Genomic DNA, 25,336 nt, shown 5'->3' on the forward strand with positions numbered 1-25,336 from the left:
GTTTTCTGTTGTATGGGTGTGTTCAAGCCTTGGTTACAGTAAAACATTATAATCTGAATAGGGTGTTCAGCGCGGGGTTGTGGTTGCATTAGAGATAATGAAGGGAGATGTGAAAAATCATCGCATTGTTTTCATATGGATTACTCGATCACAGAATATTTGTTTTCGGCAGCACTCATTTAGTTTAAAAGTAGATATGTCAAGCTTTCTATAGATATCTCTCTCATGTCTCTTTGAGTATTCACTGAGTTACAGTTCATTTTAATGACACGTATCTAAATGAAGATCACCGCAGACAAAGGCTGCAGACAGCACACCTTGTTTATCTTTATTTGATTAATGCACAAAGATTTATGTCTGTATACAAAAAAAGTAGACCCTTTACAGATTCAATTGATTTATTGCTGTTATCTGTACGATCAAAACTGAAAGTGTAATTTAAGTTCTTTTCGGGGTTATCAGGAGAAAATGCCTCATAACACGTATACGCGTTAATCGACTCCAAAGGGTTAATGGCACTCAGCCGGTGTTCCAGTGCATCAGTCCAAAAGAAGTGAAATAAGGTCCCACCCATAATAAAAATTCTCACACAGCTCTGGGGGGTGAAAAAAGTCCTCTTGTAGCTAATCGTTGCATTTTTGTAAGAAAAATAGGCATATTTAAAACACAATCAATTTAATCCAGCTTTCGCTCACTGTTGTATAAGGAAGCCGATCCAGTCAGATAACGCATGAGGTCGGCGCTTTTTATTTAATTTCTTTTGGACTGATGCACTGCAACACCCGCTGAGTGCCATTAAACAGCTTGAAAGATCAAAGACAATGTTTTATTTAACGTCCGGATATGTCTGAAAGAATAAAGGCATATACACCTAGGATGACTTGAGAGTGAGTAATTTATGGGCCAATTTTTTATTTTTGGGTGAACTAACCCTTTAATGAGATCTACAGAGTGGAGTTAAAATTTTTTGTTCTCTGGTGGTTTTGAAGCCTGATATAGAGTATTCATTAGCAGAGGAGGATGAGAAACCAGAGTCCTTATTTAACTGCATATTAAATGGCTTTTTTTATCGTAACGTACACACTGAAATGGAGCATTCACTCAAGGGTAAAACGATGTCATTATTGAGTGCCAAACTGTTTTTTCCTCAAACAATATACAGCGTAGATAAAGAACATTTAAGGGCACTTGCATACTACACTGAATGACTGATTGATGGGCAAAATGCGGTTTGAAGAATGGACAGGAAATTAAGCAGGAATACAGCAAATTGAATTTCGGAGTCCAATTGCAACAAATTTTCACTGAATAACATATTAGCTACGACTAACAAAAAAATATTTTAACTTTTTTCACATACTTTTATGTACCCTTCCATCCTCAATTCTGTGGGTTTGTAGTGGGCACCCGTAGGTGGCTGTGCTTTTCATTTTTAAAGTCGTAACTTAGAGTTAGAGTACAGAACCATAACAACCTTTCAATTGTGTGATTAAAGGACTTGTTGATTTGCACCATACTTTGGTTGTACAAACGGTATGACAATGTTCAGAGCTGAGCCTTTTCAGGAATATGTTAAAATATCATTATAAGTAATTCTCAAATAGGGCAGGACTTAGTAGCAATATGATTGACCTGGCTTGCTTAGCATTCTAGAACACTCAGTGTTAATTTCCATTTGAACAGTCATGCCACCCAGCATCTGTAAAAGCCTCTTCTGAGTCTGTGTGGGACTATGTGAATAAATGGCTGTGTTTTACTGAAGGACTTGGAATCTCTGTCTAAACAGCTAGAGGACGGAGCAAGGGCTTCTTTCTGCCCCTGCAATCTCACAATCAGGCAATCCCATCCATCCATCTCACAGTTTGAATACCATTGTGCAAATAAATCCCATCCAGTCAGACTTCCAGTGGGTCTCTAGAAAACCCAACGAGACTGGTGTTCTTGCTGCAAAATTACTTTGAGATTTTGTTTATAATATAAATACATATTTTTTATTTTTTATAAATATTATTGTATTTCATGATGTTATTTTATATTGCATATTTGGACAGCTTACGATGAATGTTTGCATATGTTTATTTTTTAATTTTTGTATGTTAAGTTATGGTTACTTTTGTTAAACAATATTTAATTACAGTAAATATTCACTTACATTGTGCATTTTAATCACATCAGCTGAGAAAAAAAACAGTGGTAAGCAGTGCAAAACCTTTTCTGGTAATACATGCGGTTTCATAATTTTTAACCCCATTCTAACAACCTCATCTATGGTATCCAGCTAGATAGCGTTACCTTGGTGACTAGTTTAAACGAGCAGAATTCACAACAGTGTTCAACACAGAAAACATTCAGCCAAATGTTTGCAAGGAAAAACAGAATTGAGTCGCAATACATTCCTGACTTGATTGGGCGCAAGATAAATTTGCAGATTTATTGGTTACAGAAGTTTATTTATTTTGCATTTAATTGCCTTTAAATCACTGGCATCTGATCATTTTTATCAAATCAGTCATGTGTGCTTAAGTCCAAATCTCACCTTTTATGCCAAATGTCCAGTATTATCCTCACATTATCATGCACAATATATACAGATTGCATTTATTTTTCACCCTCGTTCCTCAATATTCCAAAAAATAATCATATGAGGTCACTAAAAGGCCATCTATGGTGGCATCAGATTTCAACCATGACTACTGCTAGAAGCTCAGACTCTTAGGAACGAGATTTTGGTGCAATATTTCACAGGGGCTTTATATTGGGGTACATAATGGAGCCTAATATATTCCAATGGCACCATTAAGCTGTAGAGTTACAGGAAGATTGAGGTCTGTTAGATTTAAACGAACAATATGCCCACAGCCTTTTCTACACTTGAAGGGGAGAGAGAAAGGTGCACAGGCCTACAGGAAGAGGTAATAAGAGTCTGGTAATCTAATGCATAGAAAATCATATCCACTCAAAAAAGGCAAATCAAGGTGAGTTTTTACAGTGTTGGGAAATATGGATACTCTATAGAAGGACTCACTCTGTCATGCTAGCTTTGAGCTTATATCCCGCAGTCAACATTTCCTTCACACTTAGTGGCGCCCCTCATATTAGCATTTGAATTTCTGATGTATATAGACGGCTGTCTGCTTAGAATGTGAAGTGTAAATTAAATTTTTACCTTGAGTGTCCATTTTTGTGTCACTCAAGTTAAGTGTCCTAATCTTGTGTGCAACGATACAGAAATATGTTAATGTTCGTTTTAGCTGATGTCTTTCCAGTGCAGTTTCGAGCACACCGCTGCACCATCGCTAAAGTGGGGGGCCAGTGGGTTGTGGAGAAAGCTAAAGGGGTCCTGGGGAATATGATGGAAAGCTCCAGAATAAATCCCCTTAAACTGTGGGTTGTGACCTTTCTTAAATGTGTTTTGTGTTGCCGTGCAGTATGGGATTTCCCTGAGGTGACTGCCTGCTGTATGCAGGGAACACATTCAGAGCCCAGCTCAATAAAACAGCAGCCACTCCTCGCTCTTGCTGTAGTTGAGCCGTGTTCTCAAAACCTTCCAACAATGAGGACGCAGAGAGTGAGCGATTGATGACATGGTGTGAAGGGAAAAAAATAGTGGGGGGGTTAAATACGACTGACGCCCCCTTTGTTTTTCATTTTCAAGCAGATTTGTTCAGAAAAATTATTCTCAGAATCTTTTCACATGCCTGTGTACTTGTTTTAATTTTGTAATTTTTTGATAACCAGGCATACAGATTTAAAATCCATGCATGGGCTGATCTTTGTTAACCAGTGAGAAAGAAATGAATTATTTGTAAAAAAAAAAATTAATAACAGAGAAAAATATCTTATCAGAGTTGCCTGTGACTACAGATGGAGTTCTAATTTTAAAAAATATGTCAGGGGAAAGGCCAAACATGCTCAGAAATTTGTTTTCCCAAATTATTCCTTTGTGTGTCTGTGTATATATAATATTTTGTTGTTCTGTTACAGTTAAGGCCTGTTAAAAATGATTGCAAAAATGATTGAATTATTTAATATTTATCCCCAGAAATTGATTTTAAAAATAGATTTAATAGAAGCATCACAATACTATCGGTAATACTTGCCTTTATTTTTAATATTAAGAGGATAGAAATATGCCATTTGTTGTTTCTCTTAATATTTCTGATTACGTGAATTTTATGTTGGGTGTGATTGGTCCCAGTGAATTATAGAAAAATGTGTGAAATTAGTTTTTTTAAATAATTTACTGGGTGTTGTTGGAATGCGGTAATGTCACTCATAACGTTGAACAGTAATTCTACACTACTCTTGTGGTTTCCACATAATATAGTGCCTTAAGAGGAGCTTGTTTTAAAATTGAGATGCTCTCGCTGAGGGCCAGATCAGTGTCCTTCATGCACCACCCCTGAGTGGCATGCTGTTTTTATTTTATTTTATTTATTTATTTATTTTGCCCATATAGGGATGTAGGCTTCACTCATATAGACCGTTACAGAGTAACATGGTTTTAAATATTATATGATTAAGCATATGAGCCCCTGGCCACCACACACTCAAAACATGTGTGCTGTCATACAACATCATGTTTGTCCAAAGGAAATTCCTGCACAGTTTAATGTCATGTAATGCAAGATAAAGTGAGTAAAGATATATTTAAACTAGGAACAGTTTTGCCATATATTTAGAAAGTCCCCATAATGATACAGCCACCTGTCATAGAGTAGTATTTTTTTAATATAGGAAAAGCACCTGGGTAAAAAGTAATCATTTTTATTGCTACTATTATTAATACATTTTATTTTGCTTTAGCACACCCTTTTGCTGCTTGTCTTGCATTTTCTCCATCTCCATTTTTCCTAGATGAGTTTCGCCGTGCCGTATGCAGGTCATCCCAACTTGGATCTTTCTCTCTGGTAAAGCCTTGTCTTCAGGCAGTGTGTGTTCACTCTCTTCTTTAACCTTCCACTAAAAACAGACAGAACATCAGACAGGAAAAGAGAACACTAAAATGAGGGAAGCAAAGGAGGTGTGGGGGGGGGGGTGTAAGTGAGGGAGTAATAGAGTAAACTCCACACATCCCCAGAGCTGCTGACGACATGGCCTACGTCACTTTGTATCTTTCTCACTTGCACACACACTTATTCTCTCTCACACATCACACAAGCGTAGCTCCGTGCCCCCAGCTGAAAGGTTTATATAAGACCCTTTTTGGATCTGAGAGAGAATAGCATGAAAGTAGAGCGTATTTCCTCACTATCTTACCAGCGGCAGGTATAAAGACGCAGATAATTCAACAGTGAGCAATTATGAGGTATCGATGTAACACATTTTCAGTCTGTTGTAAATACATGTTTGCAACTTTTTTTTGTGAAAAAATGTACTACTATGCAAGCCGTAATATGAGCTATAAGTAAGCCATTTGTAAGTTAGCCACATCCTCTCACATTTTAGATTTTAAAAATAGCTATAGACAAACTGGAAAAAAAGAAGAGAGAACACCCACGTTTTACCTGTCAAGCCTGTCTGAGAGCTGAATGTTTATGATAGTCATCAGGCCGCTGCCTTTTATTGTAAGTTTTGAATAATATGTCTTTATGTAGTTGTCAGAAACCAGGGAGACATGTAATTACCAGCTTCTTACATGTCTAAAAGCATCTTCAGATGCCATCTTGTAGTTTGAGATCATGAAGACTCGTCTTTGTTAATTGAACAGAGTTTTGAATTTTATATTTAGGCTAGAAAGTTGCAAGGACCACAAACCCAGAGGTAAATGCTGCATCAATTCAAATTCATTCTTTAAAAGGAATTCAAGGATATCTTGCTGACGTTAGATGTCTTTTTAAAAATATGCATTGAAAAATACTTTAATCATTAAAAAAATTTATAAACACTCTAAACAGACTAAAATATGAATTTGCTTTTTGAAAAAAGATGCAAACACTTTAGTCAAACTGAAATCATCCCAGTCCTGTTTTCGCTAATTTGTACTTAAACCCAAGATAATGTGGTTAAATCTTTGCTTTGTCCAGCTTAATAATACTACAAAATTTCTTTGCATTGTATACATGATGCTTTACATGTTCCTCCAAATATTCAGATACACCTTATGTTAAGTTGCAGTCACATTAGCAAAGTTTTGGTGAAATGGTGCAAACCAAAAAAGTTAGTTGTTTATTGTCAGTTCCATAATGATGTATGAAGCACTGCTCACAAAGTAACTTTCTGTCCAAGCAGCTGTCCATTGGTCAATGTGGCAAATTCCCAGTAACTAATGAACAGTTTAATCAACCACTGAACTATTGTGAAATCTACATTCAACGGTCACCATCTAGTGAAATTCCCATTTGTGTGCGTTTCTATTCAAATAATGCCTATGAAAATGATTTTAAAAATGTTAATATAAGAGTTAACTAAAGTCGTAACAGATCAAAGATGACCGTAGCCCGACTAAGCCAAAACCCGCTATAGTCCAATTATTCTCCTCTATCTATAGGCTGTACATTTTGATTTCAATCCCCTAGGTTATTGTGCTTTGTGATTGGTCAGGAAAGCAGCTGTGAAAATAGCATGTGGTGCATGAAGTGAGCAACAAAAGGTTGCTTGCGTTTCACATCAGTGACCCTCGATTGCATAAACCTTAATAACGTTGTCGCAATGTTACATAACAGCAACCACTCAGCGCTGCTTCTGCTTACCAATAAGCACACAACTCTCAAGCTGCTGGCATAAATGCTGACGGGGCCTTCACTTCACAGCTGATTTTTCACCAGCACATCTTTTGCTTCAGATGTCTGCTCAGACCCAAGTTTGCAGCAGACTCCTCACTCGACCCATTCTCAGTCGTTTCCTCTCTCATTCTCCATCTGATTCGCACTTTTCATTCCTGTGCGGCCCTTGCATGTTTCTTAGAAGTGTAATTCTAGTTCAATCTTGGTTAAGCCCTGTTTTCTACTGGATAAGGGAATGTATGGCTGTGTAACTTACTCTCCCGTTCCTTCAGCTTCTTTAGGCACTTCATCGTATCTCTGTATTGGATCTTTGTCTCTCTCCTCTCTCCTGCCCCTCTTTGACTATCTGCTCCTCTTTCCCTGATTTGAGAGTCAGAATGCGTCTATGTTCAGGCAGACTGCCTCTTTCTGGCTGATTAGCGGCATCTGTGCATCCCGCAGCCTTAAGGAGGGGCAAAAAGAGAGGGGATTTAAGGGGAAGAAAAGTCAACCGTTTCCCCTTCATCGCTCTTTCTGCTACCTCTTTCTCATTATGAAGCTGTTTGGGTGCACAGCCTTGGGTTTGACAAGAAGTCAGTCATTTAGACCGTATCAAGGAGAGTTTCAGAAATGTGATATATTTTTCTTCATGTTGCCGTAACTTGTAATTTACTGACAGGTTGTCATTGGGACTTTGTGGCAATTGTCAGTGTAATTTGTTATTTTCCATTTTCGACTTCATTCTAATGCACCTCAGCACTTTCTGGTTTCTGGTGTACAAAGGTTTCTGGTGTACAATTGCCATGTTTAGTGTTTTAAACCTAAAGTAGATGATGTAGCATTTCCATATTTCTGATACAAGCAAAGACCTCAGGTGAATTTGGGTCAAGTGTACATAAAGATCACCCAGGCTAAGAGACAGTCACACTGTAATTGCATTTGTACACTGGATTCTAGGGATATTTGTGTAGAGTGTAAAGATGAAACTGTCTGTTGTCTTTCATTGTCTCTCACTCCAGACACCATTCCCAGCTTTGCAATACCAATGGATCGAATAGACTGACATTTGAAATGCTACACAGCATGATCTCAAGAGCTTTTTGTCCTTTAGGAATCGATACCTATTGAATGGTAATGACGAGACTGTCCTGGCTAATTTAGATTGTGACTTTGGATGTAAAACTCATTTATGATGATTTTCTTCTCTCAGTTGCTGTGGTTCTACACCATCTCCTCTTTTTGAAACTATACTTGCTCTTAGAAATGCAAAAGATGAGATGTTGTAAAAATGGGAAGAAAATTCCCTGAATATATCACAGGGCCAAAGGCCATTCCGAGACAAATGGAAATTCGCTGGCATATTCCAGCTCATTAATTTGGTCAATTGCTTTGTACAAGATATATGTGCTTCAGTGTCTGGTTTTGATTCAGACCCTTTACTCTTGGGAAGATGGTTTCATGCAGCCTCATTTTTTCCTTAATATTTTATTTGTGTCCTCAGTGCGAACAGAAGTAACATCACCAGGAAATAACATTAACTTAAACGTCCGTCATTCATATTTAATGTTTGATCGTGTGCAAACCTTCTGACTCTTTAGATTTATATTATTTTAAATCTAGTGAACTCATTGCAGTTTATGCATTATTCTGTGTCGTGTTTGTCACTGTGGCAGGTCTTTTTGGCATATCACGCCATGCCTCTGGGGTTCGACTCCAACTTAACGAAAGACACTGAAAAATGACATGCAATTCTCAACCCCCAGCCCTCCTCCTCCTATTTCTTGTTTTCTGTTGTTCTGTCCCATTCTCTTTCGGCTGTCAGAGCGGGATGGGCAAAAATGGCCTTTTGAGTGACACTGGTTGGCACATCATTGAGTGTTGGTGGGAAAGGGGCTCTAGATAAATGGTGATGCGCTTCCCATGATTGCCTGCCGCTTCCCGTCAACCCTCCCTCTGACACACGGGAAAAGCCAAATACCAGCTGTGCTCAGTGAGAAATGTCAGCCTAATGTTAAGGATACATTCCTTTTGTTTTTACACTTCACTCCTTTTTATGTGTTTGTTTTGCTGATTTTCTACTCTACATTATCACAGCCAATAGGCAAGCTTGCAAACAATCCACCGCATAGAACTTCATGACTTTCTAATGCACAGCTCTATGGGAAATGAAGTGTAAAGCTATGTGGTCTGAATGTCTTCTGACTTTTACAACATGGCACTCATCGCTCTTTTTGAGAACCTGAAGGCCATGAGAGCTGCCACTGTCTGTCTTTTTACGTAACTGCACTACATTGACCCAGGAATTGGCTTTAAATGACTTTCATCATGATCTATGCATGCGTGTGTCTCTGAAGGCGGTTTGGTTGACGTGATGTGAATGCGGTACTTTTAGGAATATTGTGTCTTAATGCAGTTTCAAATCATTTTCCTCCCTAAATGTGTTCAGTGTAGCCTGACAGATTTTGGATGACTCCCTAAAACTGTTATTCTGCTATCCTGCCTCATAAATGCTCATATATAGACACAACGCAATAGCAGAGTCTCATTTTTAGCACCTACTCTTAACATTCAACAGTTTAAGGGTTTGTAAGATTTTCTAGCTTTTCGAAATTAGCATCTTATGATCACTGAAGCTGCATTTGTTAGGTCAAAAATGAAGTAAAAACAAGAATATTAAATTAGTATTCTGTTAAAAATAAGTTTTCTATTTTAATATTTTAATGTGTGATTTATTCTGCAAAGATGATTTTTAGCCTTCAGTGTAATATTATTCTAATATGCTGATTTGCTGCTCAGGAAAAAAATAAAAATAAACAAACTTTATCACTTTTAATCTTTTTATTTAGTCCTTGCTAAAAGTATAAAAAAAAAAAAGTAATAAAAAATAATATAAATCTCTCTCTCTCTCTCTCTCTCTCTCTCTCTCTCTCTCTATCTATCTCTCTATCAGTTTAAGATTTTATATATATATATATATATATATATATATATATATATATATATATATATATATATATATATATATATATATATATATATATATATATATATATATATATATAATCTTAAACTGAACAAAAACATTGCATTACACCATATACACAAAATAATGTTCTTTGTAGCAACGTCATGACCACTTTAAGAGTGTGGTATACAAATATACGTGTCTACATATTCCTGATCCGTCATCTTTGGAAAGGAAATAATGTTTGATATGAGCAATATTACAGATGCAGCTCAATACACATTGACCAGGGCGCAAGGGCAGCCATGAAATAGATGGATTGCAGCTATTGCCCACATTGATTTTAACAACCAGGCTGTTAGGGTCCATTCAAAAGCTCATTCAATCGTTCCGGCTTCCGTTGGCATCCCTTCATCCAATCAGATGTCTCCATTCACTCTCTGTTACTTCCCATGTTCTCATTCATTATCCTGAAGTGCTCCAATGAAAAATCATTTAAATATTTACCCCCTGCCCTTGTTAATGTTTTCTCACACACACCAGGTTGTTGTTTCTCTTTGATCACCTCAAATTGAGCCGTAACCATAGATACGAATGTCATTCACACAAGTCACGTGACTTCTCGCCAGCCAATGTCATTTGTTACCGAGCTCCTGATGTGAAGAGAGCAGTGCACGTACCCCTGTGGAGAGAGATCAGGGGTATTGATTTCTCCACCCTCCCCTGCTGGTCTTTGTTATGTGCTGTGTGGAGACTGGCCAGCTTAAGAGAAGATTTGAAGGAAACACTATGATGTGTGACCTCATGCGTCTCTCGCCTGGACGTTAGTGATTTCAGGCTCATCTTGAGGGCTCTTCTGAATTTCTTAAAGAGAACTTGATGAGACGCTGTAGTCTAAAGATCATTTGTTCCCCAGAGGAACCGCACCAGGTTGTGAAGGCGCTTCAGATGTTCCAGCTGTTGTCTTTGTGATGAGACCAAATAGAAAAGCTTGTGTCATAGGGAACTTTTCAAGATTGATTTCTCCATAAAGCCATGTAGGTCATTTAGAGGGGACCACCGCAGCTTCACGAGTCCCATCGACTAAATATTGACCTGTTCCCACAGAGGCCATGGGAGGCATTAGAATAAAGGCTTCATATGCCTTTAAATGTCTAAGCAAATGCACACGTGCAATGTGTACTGGTGGGATTTGTGTGCACATGCAGGCATATAAATGCTCTTATGAGAACAAGTACCGCCACTCACACAATTCCAAACTTGCATCATTCGCTAAGTGTTTGCATGAGTGTGTCTCAAAGGATTTGTGTCTAGTATTAAAGCTGCTTAATGCAAACTGTTCAAAATGCTGCCGCACTGACAGACTTTTAAATGGACACCATTTGGGAGATACTTTAACACTGCCGCCAACATCTGCACTCAAAACCGGTGTGATTTCCATATCTTTCGTTAGCGTTGCCAGTGATTTGCTACTTGTTTTCACCCCTCAGGAGGATGTTTTGTTAAAAAGCATCAAGTAATACAGATAATGAAGCTTTTTGTTTCATTCTTCCTTTTTCCCTGCAGTAAATCAGCCCACCATGCCTCATTTCTTACTTTCATCTGGTTTTCCAGGTCATTTAGTGGCATGACTTAGCGATGCATAATCTTTGAGTTACTTTTATTGGCTCCCTCATCTTCGCTTGCTTAAGTAGACATGGTCTGCCTCTCATGTGTTTTTTTATTTATTTATTTGTATTATATATATATATATATATATATATATATATATATATATATATATATATATATATATATATATATATATATATATATATAATATTTTAACAAATTTGTTCATATGTTAAGTTAATTCCACTGTTATTGATCATTGAGCACTTCAATTGTAAAAAAAAAAAAAAAAAAAAAACTGAGAGAATTAGTTCTTTTTAGAAAATGCCCAGTGCAGTATATTTTATTATTAGTTTTATAATTTACCGTTTACACTTTCAATCACTCAAGTTAAACTTCCTTGATTTTTTCCTTTTGCACGTAAGTTTAATTCTTGCAGCTATCCCACTTCATTGACTGTCCTGCTAAAACACTCAGTCAAGTGCAGTGCTGGACCTTTTGGGTTTGCATCGAATTCGAAAATGGTAATGCTCGCACATCCATTCACTCTTTTTCTCTCTCACACACACACACACACACAATGATTACAACACTACTCTCTCTTGAACTTCAGCCCTCTTACAGTTACGTGACAGAGTTTGAACCTATAGCAATAATCAAATGTTTTCTGCCAGCTCTCTGCCAGTCTGATGGGCGGAAGTGCCTATAGGGCGCTCTTACTGATGTATTAATTCTGCTTTGCTTTTCAGAGAGGTTTAACACCGCTCTCTCTTGCTTTCAATCAATGGACTCTCACACACTGGCATAGATTGAGCCATTGATTTAAGCCATGTTTAAAGAAGAATGTTCTTCTTGTTTAATCTTTGCTGCTGTAGTATTACTCTGTTTGACCACTGTTTTATGAGAATGCTTTCTTTCTTTTTATTAAAAGGCCCATTAAGTGCGTTTTGAATCCAGAATAGATCCTCTGCCATTAGTGTTTCGATCCGTCATTTATTTGGTAGGTGCTGATCCATTTTATGGATTTAGTCTTAGCTAACCAATGTCTGAGTGTATGGCCTTTTTTGTACAGTATGTTTCAGTTAACATTATAGAAATAAAGCATATGGAGCAATGTGATTAAGGCTTATTTCAGTGGTAGGCCTAGGGATTGTTTGATTTGAGTTGATTGATTTTTAATTAATGTAATATTTTAACATTTTAGCTTTTTTATTTAAAAACAATTTTACCAAAGTAATTGATTTGCATTTAGTTATTTTGGAGCATCTCAAACATTTTATATTACAAACTGTACTGTGGGGACCATCTGTTGTATCTGCTTCCTGTTCTGGCTGACTGTCCTTCCTGTTATGCATTTACCTCACAGATGGCACCACATGGTGCCACAATTTGACATGGTTGCTATGGTTACACAAGGTTAAATGCCACCCCTGAACTCTGTGCAGTGCACCTAACGTGTATTTCACATGTACTTTAATTGTCTCTCATGTGCATGTTTGTCTCGTGGCAGTGGCTGGTAACATGCATTTCCTCAGAGCCTCACGCCTGAGATTAAGGTGCATTGCACATAGTGGACCCTCAGAGCAGAGCCGTAAACAAACATAATAACAGCATTAACATAACACACAGCTGGAGCTTCAGACGATCCCGCCACCGATGAGGCAATTCCCCCTCCGAACAGGAAAGCACACACCAAATACACTGGTCACTAGTTGTGCTCTGCATTTGGCTGTTTCTGCAACTACAGGCACTTTTATGCCCTAGATTTTGAGTTTTTTTTTCTCCGTAATATAAAGGTCAAAGATGAACTGTTTTGAAACTTTTTTTTTAATGCTTGTATAATATCATTGAGCTTTTAAAATCAATTTTAGTGTCCCATGAACAGACTTAATAGCATATAAAAACAAATTTACTATTTTATTTGAAAATATTTTTCAGGTTGTGTAGAGGATGCATAAAATTGTAGCTATGGAATTTGCCAAAGCAAAGAAATAACAAAAAATGCCTACACTGACGTTTCTAACACAGAGTTTGTTCATGATGTTGTAATGAAATAAACACATAAATAACCAACTAGATTAAAGTTGTGATTTTCAGAAAGAAAAAACTAAAGGAGTTCTGTAAAAGTCTGCTCAGCCAAATTGCCTAAGAAACAGCCATTAGTGTTCAGATCTGTTAATATATTTTACTCACGTTTGTCTCTCTCTGGACTAAATCTTATTGATTCTCAGCTCGACTGTCGAAAATGTCTGTTCTGATTGCAGCTGCTTTCATGGGGTGTAAGATATCTACTTTGACCCTTTTAAATGATCCATAATTTAGACAATTTTGATGAAAGGAGAGCAAGAGTGATCATGAATTTAAATTTAGCTTTTTGAGTTGAAATAGATTGTCGAAATGAATGGAAGTTTTAATGGTGTTGGAGAGTTTCTTGTGTATGTTTCAAGCTGTAATGGGGAAAAGGTTTGAATGAGCTGACTCTATATGTGTGCTTGTGATGCAACTTGCATTTTTTTCCCCCCAGCTCATAATGGGTCCCATCTTTGAGAGATTGTGTTAAGGCAGCATGACTGTGACACTGATGCATGTGCTCTGAAGCTTAATCGATACAGATACACACATTCGCACCCTACGAGTTTGTGGTGTGTGTGATCCAAGCAACTGCACACCTGGGAAAGTTCACCTTGATTGACCATCACACACACTCACATAAATAAAACTGTTCTCTCACCCACAAAACACAAGATTGTGCACAAGCCAAGCCAGTAAATGAAGTGTTTATGAAATATTTAGTTGAGTGTGAGGAGCTTGTTTGATATACATATGCCCTGTATGGAAGGCACAAAACTTCTTAATATTTTACAGTTTGTTTTCATGTTTGACATTGTCTTTTTTTGTTTAGTTTTTTGGATATCGACATTGGATTTATTTTTCTCCTGATTTCAGCTACATCAGTTAAAATTGCAAAAAAAGAAAAAAAATAATTATGCAAAAATAATATATTATTATTATATAATTAATTATAAAAATAGCAAATCAATCCAACATGACAAACAGCGAATATATCTGTGCTGTTTAATGCATTTGGACATTTAAATGTGTTTTGTTGAATTTTAAACCTACAAATAAGTTAAGGGACTATTGTAATGGGTAAATCAAATGTAAGCTAGTAGGCTAAACTACTAATTAAGCTCAAATAAATTAATGTGTGTTTCTTATAGCAGATGAAATAGAAGTTTCTTTTCATTTTTAATTCAGTGATTTTAACTATTAATTTAGTTCTTTTAATGCTTTAAAGAGCAATTTAAGATTGTAATGTTCAAATGTTCAAAAGTAAAATAATAGTATGTGAGAGTAGTAATATCATTGTGTTTCTATTGGTCAGTGGAGGAGCTTAGCTTAGTCTGACAGTTAACCTGCTTTAGACCAGGTTAGTTTCCCAGCTTAAGTTGCCACAGTGACTAAGCTTTGTTGTTCTGTTTAATTTTCTTTATGGAACCAAATAATTTAACAAGGAGTCGGACTAACTGAAATAAACCTTATGAAACAGGCCTTGATTTCTTGAATTCAGTATTTAAAATTTTGTTAAATTAAAAAGTCTTACAAAATTACTTTGTAATAAACATTACAACTATATATTTTTTTGCTGTTTTGTTTTTGAATTGCGTTTTTGGCCAGTGCATCCAAAATATTCGGTTTTGGCATCAGAATCTTCATTTCAATGCATCCCTACTTCAAATTAAAATAACAAATAATAGTAAGTCAATCAATATATTATAATGAATGTATAGTTTACATGTGAAAATTAATGCCACAAATTAGTGGCAAATCCTGTATGTCATCAGTTTGCAAAAGGACTTCAACTACAGTAGCCCGGTCATGAAAGGATATTTCTGTACTGTACTGTACTTCCTGGATATCAAACATGTTGGGCTCTGAGAGAGAGACGCGCTCAGTAATTGGTCTATGCCATAAAATAAGATTTAAAGTCTGTGAAGGGCTTTCTGGGGATTAAAAGCAAGAGAAGGGAATGTGAAGGGTCCTGAGTGCGTGTATATTATTCTGGGAGTGTTTACTGTTTGGGGAATCTATATATAATTTGTTAGGGATCCTTTCAGGCAAGGTTAAACAGGTTGAAGCTTAAAATGATGTAAATTTATCTGTCTTTTGTAGTTGTCATCCTTTCATGTGACCATCAGCTCTTAAAGATAATATCATCCCTCACCGTGACCCATTTGAAGTGGAAAGGGCCCATTTTTTCCTCTAAAAGCGAGCCACACTGGAAATCAATCTCTCCGTTTTAATGTTTCTCCTCTGTGCAGCATTTTTCACACCAGCCATTTGTGATCCAGCGGGAGCCATGTTGGCTCAAATGATCCATCCACGGGGAGCCATAGTGGCTCTGGAAACCTCCGCTGGGAACCATCTGGGCCTGGCTGTTCGAGGCTTCGCCTGCCCTTTCTGTGCTAGTGTGTTTTCCTGTTTCTGTGTGGTTGAGCGTCTATGTGGTGGTGAGATGTTCAGTGTGGGCACCCAGAAAAACACATGGCCCTGACTTGCCCAGACATCCACCTACAGTCTGTCACACACCCAGTTTCACTCCAGGGTCCATTATAGAGTTTGTGTGAGGGGATGAAATAAGTGTTTTTCACATGTTCACACATAGTACATATTTTTAGCAAATAGCTGCTTGAATGTCCATCTCGACTGTTGTATAATACACCAAAATTACTGCTCGTCACATCTATCTCCTATGTGGGGCAGCAGGACTCTTTTAGCTCATGTTTGGAGGTGTGATTTTTTTTTTTTTTTTTTTTTTTTGTCATATGTAACAAATAGTTGTTTTTTTATTAGTTAATAGCCATATTCCTCGTAACCAACTGCACATGGTTGCGCTTGCTAAGAGTACATAAGTGGGGTTTAGTATCCCTTGCTAAATATGACAAACCTCACACTAACCATCCAATCTTTCGCCATGGATGACTCCAGCATTACTTTACGAGGATAAATTAGTAGTGCAAACATGGTAATATACTGCAATAGATCAGCGAAGGCTTGAGCCATCAGTAGAAGAATTTGGGTATTGTCTGTGATATATTTGACATGTGTGTGGAAAGCTTTTCTGCTGCTTCCTAATCACACTGATGCATTTTTATTTATTTATCCATGTTGTCTTTGTGTGTATGAGTCATGGTGCTGTGCCAGGAAAGGATACCGCAAAGAAATTAATCTTTGAGTTTTGGGGTCATTGAGATTAAACTCATGTAATTGTATATTGCTTTATTAAGGCTTACATGAAACGTTTGGCGTTTTCTCTGAAATGCAGGCGAGTGCATTGAGTTTGACCTTGTATTTGGATAAGCAGGAGATTTTAAATCTATTTGCCAAGATAAAGTCCATATGCTTTTCTCTCTAACTCAATCTCTCTCCCTCACAAACCTTAAGCCTCAGAGCAGAATTGCAACATTTGTATTCAGTAAATGCTATTAAATATTGCCTAATTTTAATTAAAATGAGTTGTAAAACTTGTAAAGGTAAAAAAAAAAAAGGAACCAGCTAAGTGACACAATGTAATACTTCTGGAAAAAATGTATTTATTGTAATTAGGGTTGGGCGATTCACTGGTAGACACAATTAACTGGTAGAAAGTTGTCAACCAGTAAAGATTTTGGACTATTGTCTCTGACACTGTTTTCTTGCTCACATGACATTTCTTCACTACGTGGTCATGAAAACTTCATTGGTCGTGAATCGTTTGCATATGTTTTTAAGCATTACGGTTTAAAAGGCAATTTTTAAGTTGTTGAAGCACAATTAGCAACGAAAGAGAACTCATTTCGCTATATGCACTATATGTCTGAGAGATATTTCTGAGCACTGTCAAAGAGATGTCAAAAGTGCACATGTGAAGACTGTGCTTATAGAACGTGGGGGTATTGAGTTATTTTTGACTTTATGGGCCTTGAACAATTAAATGCACACACTTGTATGTCAAAATACCTGTCTTTTTCAAGAATCCTCCTAAACAGTAATATATAAAGTATATATATAAAAGCTATTTTATTTAACAGTGAAGAATATGCTGTGTTTTTATACATATAAAAAAAAGCAAATTACATTATAAATTAATCATATGTATATAACCATAGTCATATTACTGTGAAATAAAATTACTTGTATCGTGGTATATGATTTTGGTCACATTGCCTACCCTTAATTGTTATATTGTATTATAGCAAGTGTTTGACAAGTTTAGTTGTTGTAAAATGCTTACATTCCCTGAAGTTATCAAAAATACACCATGAGTATCAATGCTTGCGTATCTAAGCATTGTCAGGTGGAAAGTCTTATAGTGCTTTGTGTGGCGTGTTGAGTGGCAAGAGATGAATTAGATGCTGGTGGACAGGTGAACAGATGCAGTAAAGACAGTTGTGGATTATCCTGCAGCGTCTGCTGCCAAATCATGTCTAAAACCCCCTTGTCTGACATTGAGGAAGACACCGCTCCCATCTAAAGGCTTGATTATATAACGCCAGGAGGCTAACAGAGTGCCATTCAGTATCCGAGACACAAACCATATATAAAATTTAGTGTCTGAAATGGGAGGGAAAGCATCTATAGTACAGATATGTGGTCAAAACCACCCACTGTTAAAAACCACTTAGCATGTTAGCAAAGTTAAAACCATCTTGAGCAATACCCTGGCAGCCACCCACGACAAAATAGTGGCATTTAATTAAACTAAATTTTGGTTTTACATCAGATCATTTCTAATAAAAACCTGTTTAGTAGACTGGTTTACTTTAACTCTGCTCTGTGTTCCAACAGCAAAGTATCTGGGGAACATATAGCTAGTTGTGCGAGACTTAATACATTTAGCCCTATGGCTAAGGCCAACCCAGATTACCAGAACATTCTGAGCATGAACCCGGCCTGAGCCATTACCTTTTGCATGTAGAGCATTAGTTTGCCGCCAAGCAGGGCCAGAGTGGGAGGGTAGTTGTTTGTCCCCATAATGTGAGGTTGGTTGTCATTCTTGTGTTTAATCAAAGTGCCGATTATGCCCTCATTAAAAAGCTTTTACTCTCCCTGCGTATGCAGCCTCTGCCTCCAAAGTAATTCCCAGCAGATTTCCCAAGGGGCTTCCTGGCTGAACAACCGCACTCTTAATCGTTTGACTCTTGGAGTGTCTTTTCACGACACCTGCCTGTTTTTTCTCACCAACCAATTTCACTTGCACATTGTGGAGGTTGCTTTGCCGATGGATCGTAATAGTTGAGAGAGATGATTTGATGGAGCAAGTTCTAAGTGGTGCTTGCTAAGGCAGTCTGTAACTTTTAGTATTCAAATTTGGTGCATCATGTCGCCCTAACAGTTTGTGCTACAGTCATGAAGGATACTTCAATTTGTGATGCTTGATGAGATTTATGGTACTGGATCGAATGATAAAATGGTGAAAAAATCCCATAGGCTTACACTGAAGAATCTGAGCCATATCTAGGGATCAGGATATCAAAGAGACATAGTCACTTACTCCTAGCAATGCTTGGAAACCACTCAAAATACAATAGCAATGGCATTTTAAATATCTTATGAATATCTTGAATATCTGAATATCTTAGCAGCTGCATTGCAACTCCTCGGCAACCCCTTACAAGACCCTAGCATAATTCCTTTAGAAAATGTAAAAATCTAGTTTCTTAAACATTTTAGTTCCCTATAATCATCATAATAAGACATTGTCATTAGGTTGCTTTGATTAGAGCTTTTAGATTTTCTGTTGTGCAAAGACTTCTCTAAAACCTTGATGCGTCATACAGTTTGTAATTTTCCTTCTCTGTTTTGGGTGTTAAGAAGCAGTTAGAGAATTCATCCTTGCATATTTTCCTTTAGTAATTGGTTAATGTGTAAAGTGACTCACTGTTTTCCCCCCTTCTTTTCTTTCTCTGTCATCCTGTCTTTCTTTGAAATGCACTCTTTTTGTCCTTGCCTGCCATCTTTGATCACTGGCCAATAAACAGCCTCAGAGCTTGGAGACAAATGTAATATATTAGTGCGTGTTCCCTGGTGTCACCACTTTAATTGAGAATGTCAGGCTAAAGTTAGCGCCAGGGTGAATCTTGACCTCACGTTTAATTGTGCGAGAAAGACGTGCCTAGCAGTGATTTCAGTGACAGGAAGTGTGTGTGTGCTTGAGTGTATGAGATGAGTGGGGGTATGCTGAAGGCCCCCTAAGTTGCTTTAAGATCGAGCCGTCTGGACGATCAATAGATAGCTCTGTCTCCTCCAGTGATCTGTCTATTTAAGACAAAGTCTCTTTCTTTGCAGCAATAGTAATGGAATCTCAGCTAATCCTAAATACAGTACATTAACTCACACTTTTGCCTCGTCTCTCTCTTTTCCTCCTAGGTGGAAGTGGAGGTGGAGAGCATGGATAAAGCAGGAAACTTTATTGGCTGGCTTCACATTGAGGGTGTGAATTTGTCCGTCGCTCTGGTGGAGAACGCCCTGTCCAAGGTCCACTTTACTGCAGAGAGAAGCTCCTACTACAAGTCTCTCTTGTCTGTGGAGGAAACCGCCAGACAGAGAAAAGAGAAGGTGAGTTTTGTTGGAATCCAGCATGCCTCATACAGACTCAGGCTCTGTTCCAAAACCACCTAGGCAGCATTTTAAAGCATCATTGGCACTCTGCTAGCACAAATCCTGGGCTAACACAGTATACAGCAGTTATCTTTTAAGATACCTCCCTTTGTCAGAAATCTAAGGCAGCAACAAAACACTTTTATGCTAAGCCAGTTCACACAGCGGTCATTTTGGCAACACTCCAGTCAGATATTTTTATTCATAAGATACTGAAAAATGTTGATAATGTTCAGTCTAATTAAAAATGCACTAATTTACACAATATTTGTTGCCCTGGGGTGGTTTTTATACACACTTTAAACATCAGATCCCATTGGAATTAATTGTATAATCTATTTATGTCACACACTGGGTTCCTGCCCTTGTGGAATGTTTCAAATCAGTCCCTTGCAAGTTTACAGTTAATTTAGGATGATGCCTTTTAAGGGTATCATCTTGTATAAACACTAGAAAGCTTGGCCGCCCACTAGGTTTTGGAACAGAGCTTCAGTCTTCTCTGTCACGATCAGAAATTCATATGTATCTGACAAGCAAAGAGATTCATTACTCATTATTCCAGATATCTTCCATCCCCACTCTGGTAATAAATATTATCTCTTTTCTGCCCAGCATGCTTTGAACTTATAGTATTGAGGCCAGAGCCTGTCATCCAGTGTATATGTGGACAAAGAGAATACACATCTGTTGTCATGTTGCATTAGTTCAGGCAGAACAAATGGACACCGGACCTCCAAAAACAGTAGGAGCTGGACAAACAGCACAGGAATGAGTGTGTAGCTCAGGGGGTGCCACAGGGCTATGTCTTTGGCACTATCAGTTTGTTCTCTTCTCCCCACTAAGCTGTGATTGATGAAACCCTTTTTGTCCCTGATCTCAATCGCTCTCTTCATTTTCATTATGGCCGAAACAGCCCACGGAAGGCAACAGCCCTGGTGGACAAACAACACTCCTGCCAGCTGTTTCTTCTGTCCTCTATCCCTCATTTGGCGAGAGAGAGAACGGCCCCATGCTGATAGCAATATGATCTACTGCCCAAGCCGGCTAAGAGCGTGTTTCTGTCTTCCTTGTCAAATCCATCATTTTTTTCATCTCTCTCTCGCTCTCATCTGAATCTCTCGCCTCTACAAAATATCGCACAAAGTTCCAAAACATATAGCCACATCTTTCTTTCAAAGGCAGTGCTATCAGATTCCAGCTCCTGTGAAAATAGCAACCAATCTGAAATGTGCATCCATAGATCTTCCCTTCTGATTGAACTTATACCTGGCTTAAGTCAATCTTGCTTGTATACACTCCTTTAGATATGCGCACAGACACTCGTATATGCACACTCACTTGCACACCCCTCTGCCTCAGTGTCACCTCGCTGTAAACAAAACATGGCATGTTTTGCACTGACACCTTGAGGAAAGCACAGTTTGACCCTTATTTCCTGTGCTGTCACTTTCCCAGTGGGTTGGATTGACTCACTGATTCACCGGCAGTAAATCAAAGACGACAAGTTTGGTTTGTCCACCAGTCTCCTGCTCTCTGGCCCCTTGGCTGTCTGGGGGGTGCCACCAGCACATGGCCACCCTGATGTGAATGTGTTAGAGGAGAGAAAACAGTCAACCCCCATGAATTGGACAGCTGCATTGTTCTTAAAGATTGTAGATACTTGTTGTCAGGTTTGTCCCAATCCATGCTTGAATTTCCCAGGCCACCCTGGATAATGGAAATAATTAGAAATAAAGTAGAAGATGGAAAGAGAGTGCTGAGATCAACGTTTCTTTTCTCTTGATGGCCTCTGTTTTTGCCACTGCCAGGTGTTTTTTTTTTTTTTTTTTTTTTTTTTTTTTTTTTTTTTTGCATTGAGAAGTTTTTATTTTACTCTGTGTTTGTTCTCTTGTTGGTGGATGGGTAAGTGCTTGATGTTTGCTGACCATAATTAAATGCACTAGGTCAAGTTTACATTAACATTTTCATTCAAGTATTTTTTTTTCAGTGTTCTTTTATAATCAAAGAAATAAAAAAGATCCATTAGTTTATAATAGTGGTCCAGTAGCTATAAAACGGAGTTAGAGAACCAAAGGTCACCGTGCATGACTAGCTCTTGATCTCTTCCCACTACTAATTCATTGTTGATAAGCATAGACATCTTGGTAAATCTTCAGACAAAACAAAGTCTTGCATTGTATTTGTGTTAAACCATGTACATAAACTATTCCTTGAATCCCTGCACACTATTTTTGCACACTTTCTATTTAATGCTGTTTGCCTATAGATTGAGGGAATCCCTTTAGAAGTTCCTCTCAATATCATGTGCCGTCAGCACCAACACTGCTCTGAAATATAAACAGTTTGCTGCATGGAGATGTTAGAACACTTCTGGTTGCTGGGAAACAGTAATGGTTGCTGATTAGTGAGCAGTTTATGACCCAGTGTGCACCGAGCCAACCCACATTCTCGCATCTCGCAACACACGCTATTAAAAGAGCCTTCTTTTAATTGCAACACTAATTATGAGGCGGCAAATCTGAAGAGAAGTCCTCTTTCTGTTGAGAAACAAGGCCTTCTATCATTTCTTATCTAAGTTTGGTCTACTTCACCAAGGCTCTGGTGGATCCACCCCATGATTCTGGAAAACTGGGACAAACCCACCACTGATTACTATCCTCCCTTAGATCATAATCCTCATCATTGTTCAGAACATCACTGAGCTTGTCCGCCTTTCCCCCTCGCTGCTCCCACGGTCACTCGTTTGTCATCTTGTTCCTGCCTTTTCTGGTGTTATTGGGGCATAATTCTGTCACCAGGGGGTTGATTTCGGCTCTAATAGCCTCCCCAGGCTCTTGTGTGCTTTACAACACTCGTGACAGGGTTCCGCAGGGGTTGAGAAGGGCAGCCGTCTGCTTGTGACATTTAAGCTCAATGATTTTATATGGTGGGTGAATGCAGCCCAAGCCACGTGTCATCCACATCTGTCTGACAGAGGAGGTCGAGTAAACCTGGGGAAAGGATGAGAATGTGTAAATCCTTTTTATACTATTAAAGGGTTAGTTCACCAAAAAATTTTATTGTCATTAATGACTCACCTTCATGTCGTTCCAAACTTGTAAGACCTTTGGCAGAAACCTCTCAAATGTAATTTACATTTTTTTATTTTATTTAAGATTTAAGATGAACGGAGGTCTTGCGGGTTTGGAACAACATGAGGTTGAGTAAATGACTATGACTAATAATTTTCATTTTTGGTTGAGCTAACCATTTAAGAGACCTCCAAAACAATCAGGCTCTGGTAGAACGTAAATGTGTCTCGCACAAATTGATTTAGGCGGAATGCAACGACTTTAAAAAGAGCATCACAGAAGAGAAATGCTAACCTGACAAATTGAAGCCCACTCAATGTCTGCAACGGTTTCTAAAGAATATTTCTATTACTTTTGATTTCATTTAGCTGAATCCCTCCTGTTGTGAAGGAATATTGTTCAAGGACTTCATCAGTGGACAGCTATGTCCAATTTCAGAGGAACGTCTAAGTGCTAGTTTGCTAGCGAGAAGCGGAACCACGGTGTAATTTTCTTTTGAGACACTTGAGTGCCACAGACAATCAAAATATACAAATGAAACCCAAAGGTGCCTAGAAATATTTAACAAGTTGCAGTTGTTTTTTTTTTTTTTTTTTTTTTTGCTGTTGTATTTCTCAGAGTTAGCGAGAAATCCATTGTGCTTCAGTGCAAGCTTCTGTGAGTTGGCACTTTTTACCTCTGGCTAATCTGGAGCGAACAGAGCTGGAGGCTCAGGTCAGTCTAATGGAACCCGAGTTTTCAGACTTGCGTTACTCCATTAATATTTAACATGGAGATGAAAGCACAGTGCTCGCTATCATTCTTTAAGAGTTATATTTTGTTCATGTTGAACAATGCATTTTAATTAAAGGCCCTCTTTTAATTTCCTCTGATGGAAGTGATTTCGTCCTGAAAACTGACTTTCCTGAACACACGAATATATCATTTTTTTTTCTTCTGTTATTAACAACAAAGTGGCCTAAATGAAGTTTTAACGCTTTTTATATCATGCTCTCTTTTTTCAGCTACAGAAACAGTGAACCAGTGGCTGTTTCCATGGCAATATTATAAAACGTGACAAGATAATTACATACATGCCACGGATGAGGTTATCTAAATGCTTGAGAAAGCAAATGCTATTCTAGAGTTTTCAGGTGTTGGGTTCGCAGTTTTAAATATACTTTATCAGAGGTGATTTCCTTTGCATACATTTAAAAGTTTTATGTTGTTGTTTTTTTTCTTTAATTAATAACATGCACTGATCAATCATTCACAATAAGACTAGGACAGATGTATTTATCAAGTAAATGGGGTCTTGACTTAAGCCAGGTTATATAGAGTGGCATCTCTCCTTCTCTTTCCCTCTCTTTTGACATGCCTGTGCCTTCAGCTGCTGTAAATGGCATTGTGTAGAAAGAGCTGTGTAGAAGTGGCACTAAAAGGGAAGTGTGTGATTATTTATGCATTTCCATTCTGTTCCACACTCCTCTCACCACTGTCATCGTTGCCTTCTAATTTAACAAATGGAGGGCAGGCTGTGTCAGACAGGAACAACCAGAGCACTGTGGTGAATCACAGTAAGAGTTATCCAATTAGACACAGCAACTCTCCCCGGAGGCTTGCGCTAAGGCCTGCTCAGCCACAACAGGGACTTGGCCGGCTAAAGAGAGACAACAAACATGGCAGGACTGATGTCTCTGATGTAAAACATTGGCTGAAAGCACATCAGCATGCGTGCGCAGACTCCTGAACCAATCAAATTTGAGAGGGATTGTCTGAAATATTCATGTGAGTTTCAAGCTGCACATTAATTATGGAGTTATTTAACAGTGCCTGTTTTTTTTTTAATTATCATTTTGTATTTTTATTTTTCTATTAAATTGTTTGTTTTAGTGGCAGTTGTCCTAATTAGGGATAAATATAAACTTTGCATATACACACATTCACATATTTTATATTATTTATATATATATATATATATATATATATATATATATATATATATATATATATATATATATATATATATATATATATATATATATAATATAAAATGTGAATGTGTATATGCAAAGCTTATATTCATGTACAGTTTATTTTCTTTGTTTCTGCTTTAACAATAACAATTAGAATACAGTGAAAACACAAAAATTGATGTTAATATATATTTTTTTCTTTTTTTAATTACATTTATATGTGTATTAAGACCAAATATTAATATTTCGTTACTGTTGTAAAGGGTTCATCAGATTTTTTTGGCTTTTTTTTTTTCTTTTGGTCACTTTTGGTCACTATTAAACTAAAGCACAATTTTAGATGTATTTATTTATTTATTTTTATTAAGTGTTTTTTAGCAGTATAGTTAC

General features: G+C 37.6%; 1 protein-coding gene across 1 annotated transcript in view; it reads left to right on the forward strand.

Moving 5' to 3' along the window:
* Positions 1 to 25,336, forward strand: part of LOC127956930 (staphylococcal nuclease domain-containing protein 1) — a 152,018-nt gene that overhangs the window by 86,508 nt on the left and 40,174 nt on the right. The window contains exon 17 of the mRNA XM_052555244.1: positions 19,690 to 19,878. Coding sequence (XP_052411204.1) covers positions 19,690 to 19,878 — 189 coding nt within the window. The remainder of the gene's footprint in view (positions 1 to 19,689; positions 19,879 to 25,336) is intronic.

Source organism: Carassius gibelio, chromosome B4, assembly GCF_023724105.1.
Source record: "Carassius gibelio isolate Cgi1373 ecotype wild population from Czech Republic chromosome B4, carGib1.2-hapl.c, whole genome shotgun sequence".
In the NCBI taxonomy this organism is placed as follows: domain Eukaryota; kingdom Metazoa; phylum Chordata; class Actinopteri; order Cypriniformes; family Cyprinidae; genus Carassius; species Carassius gibelio.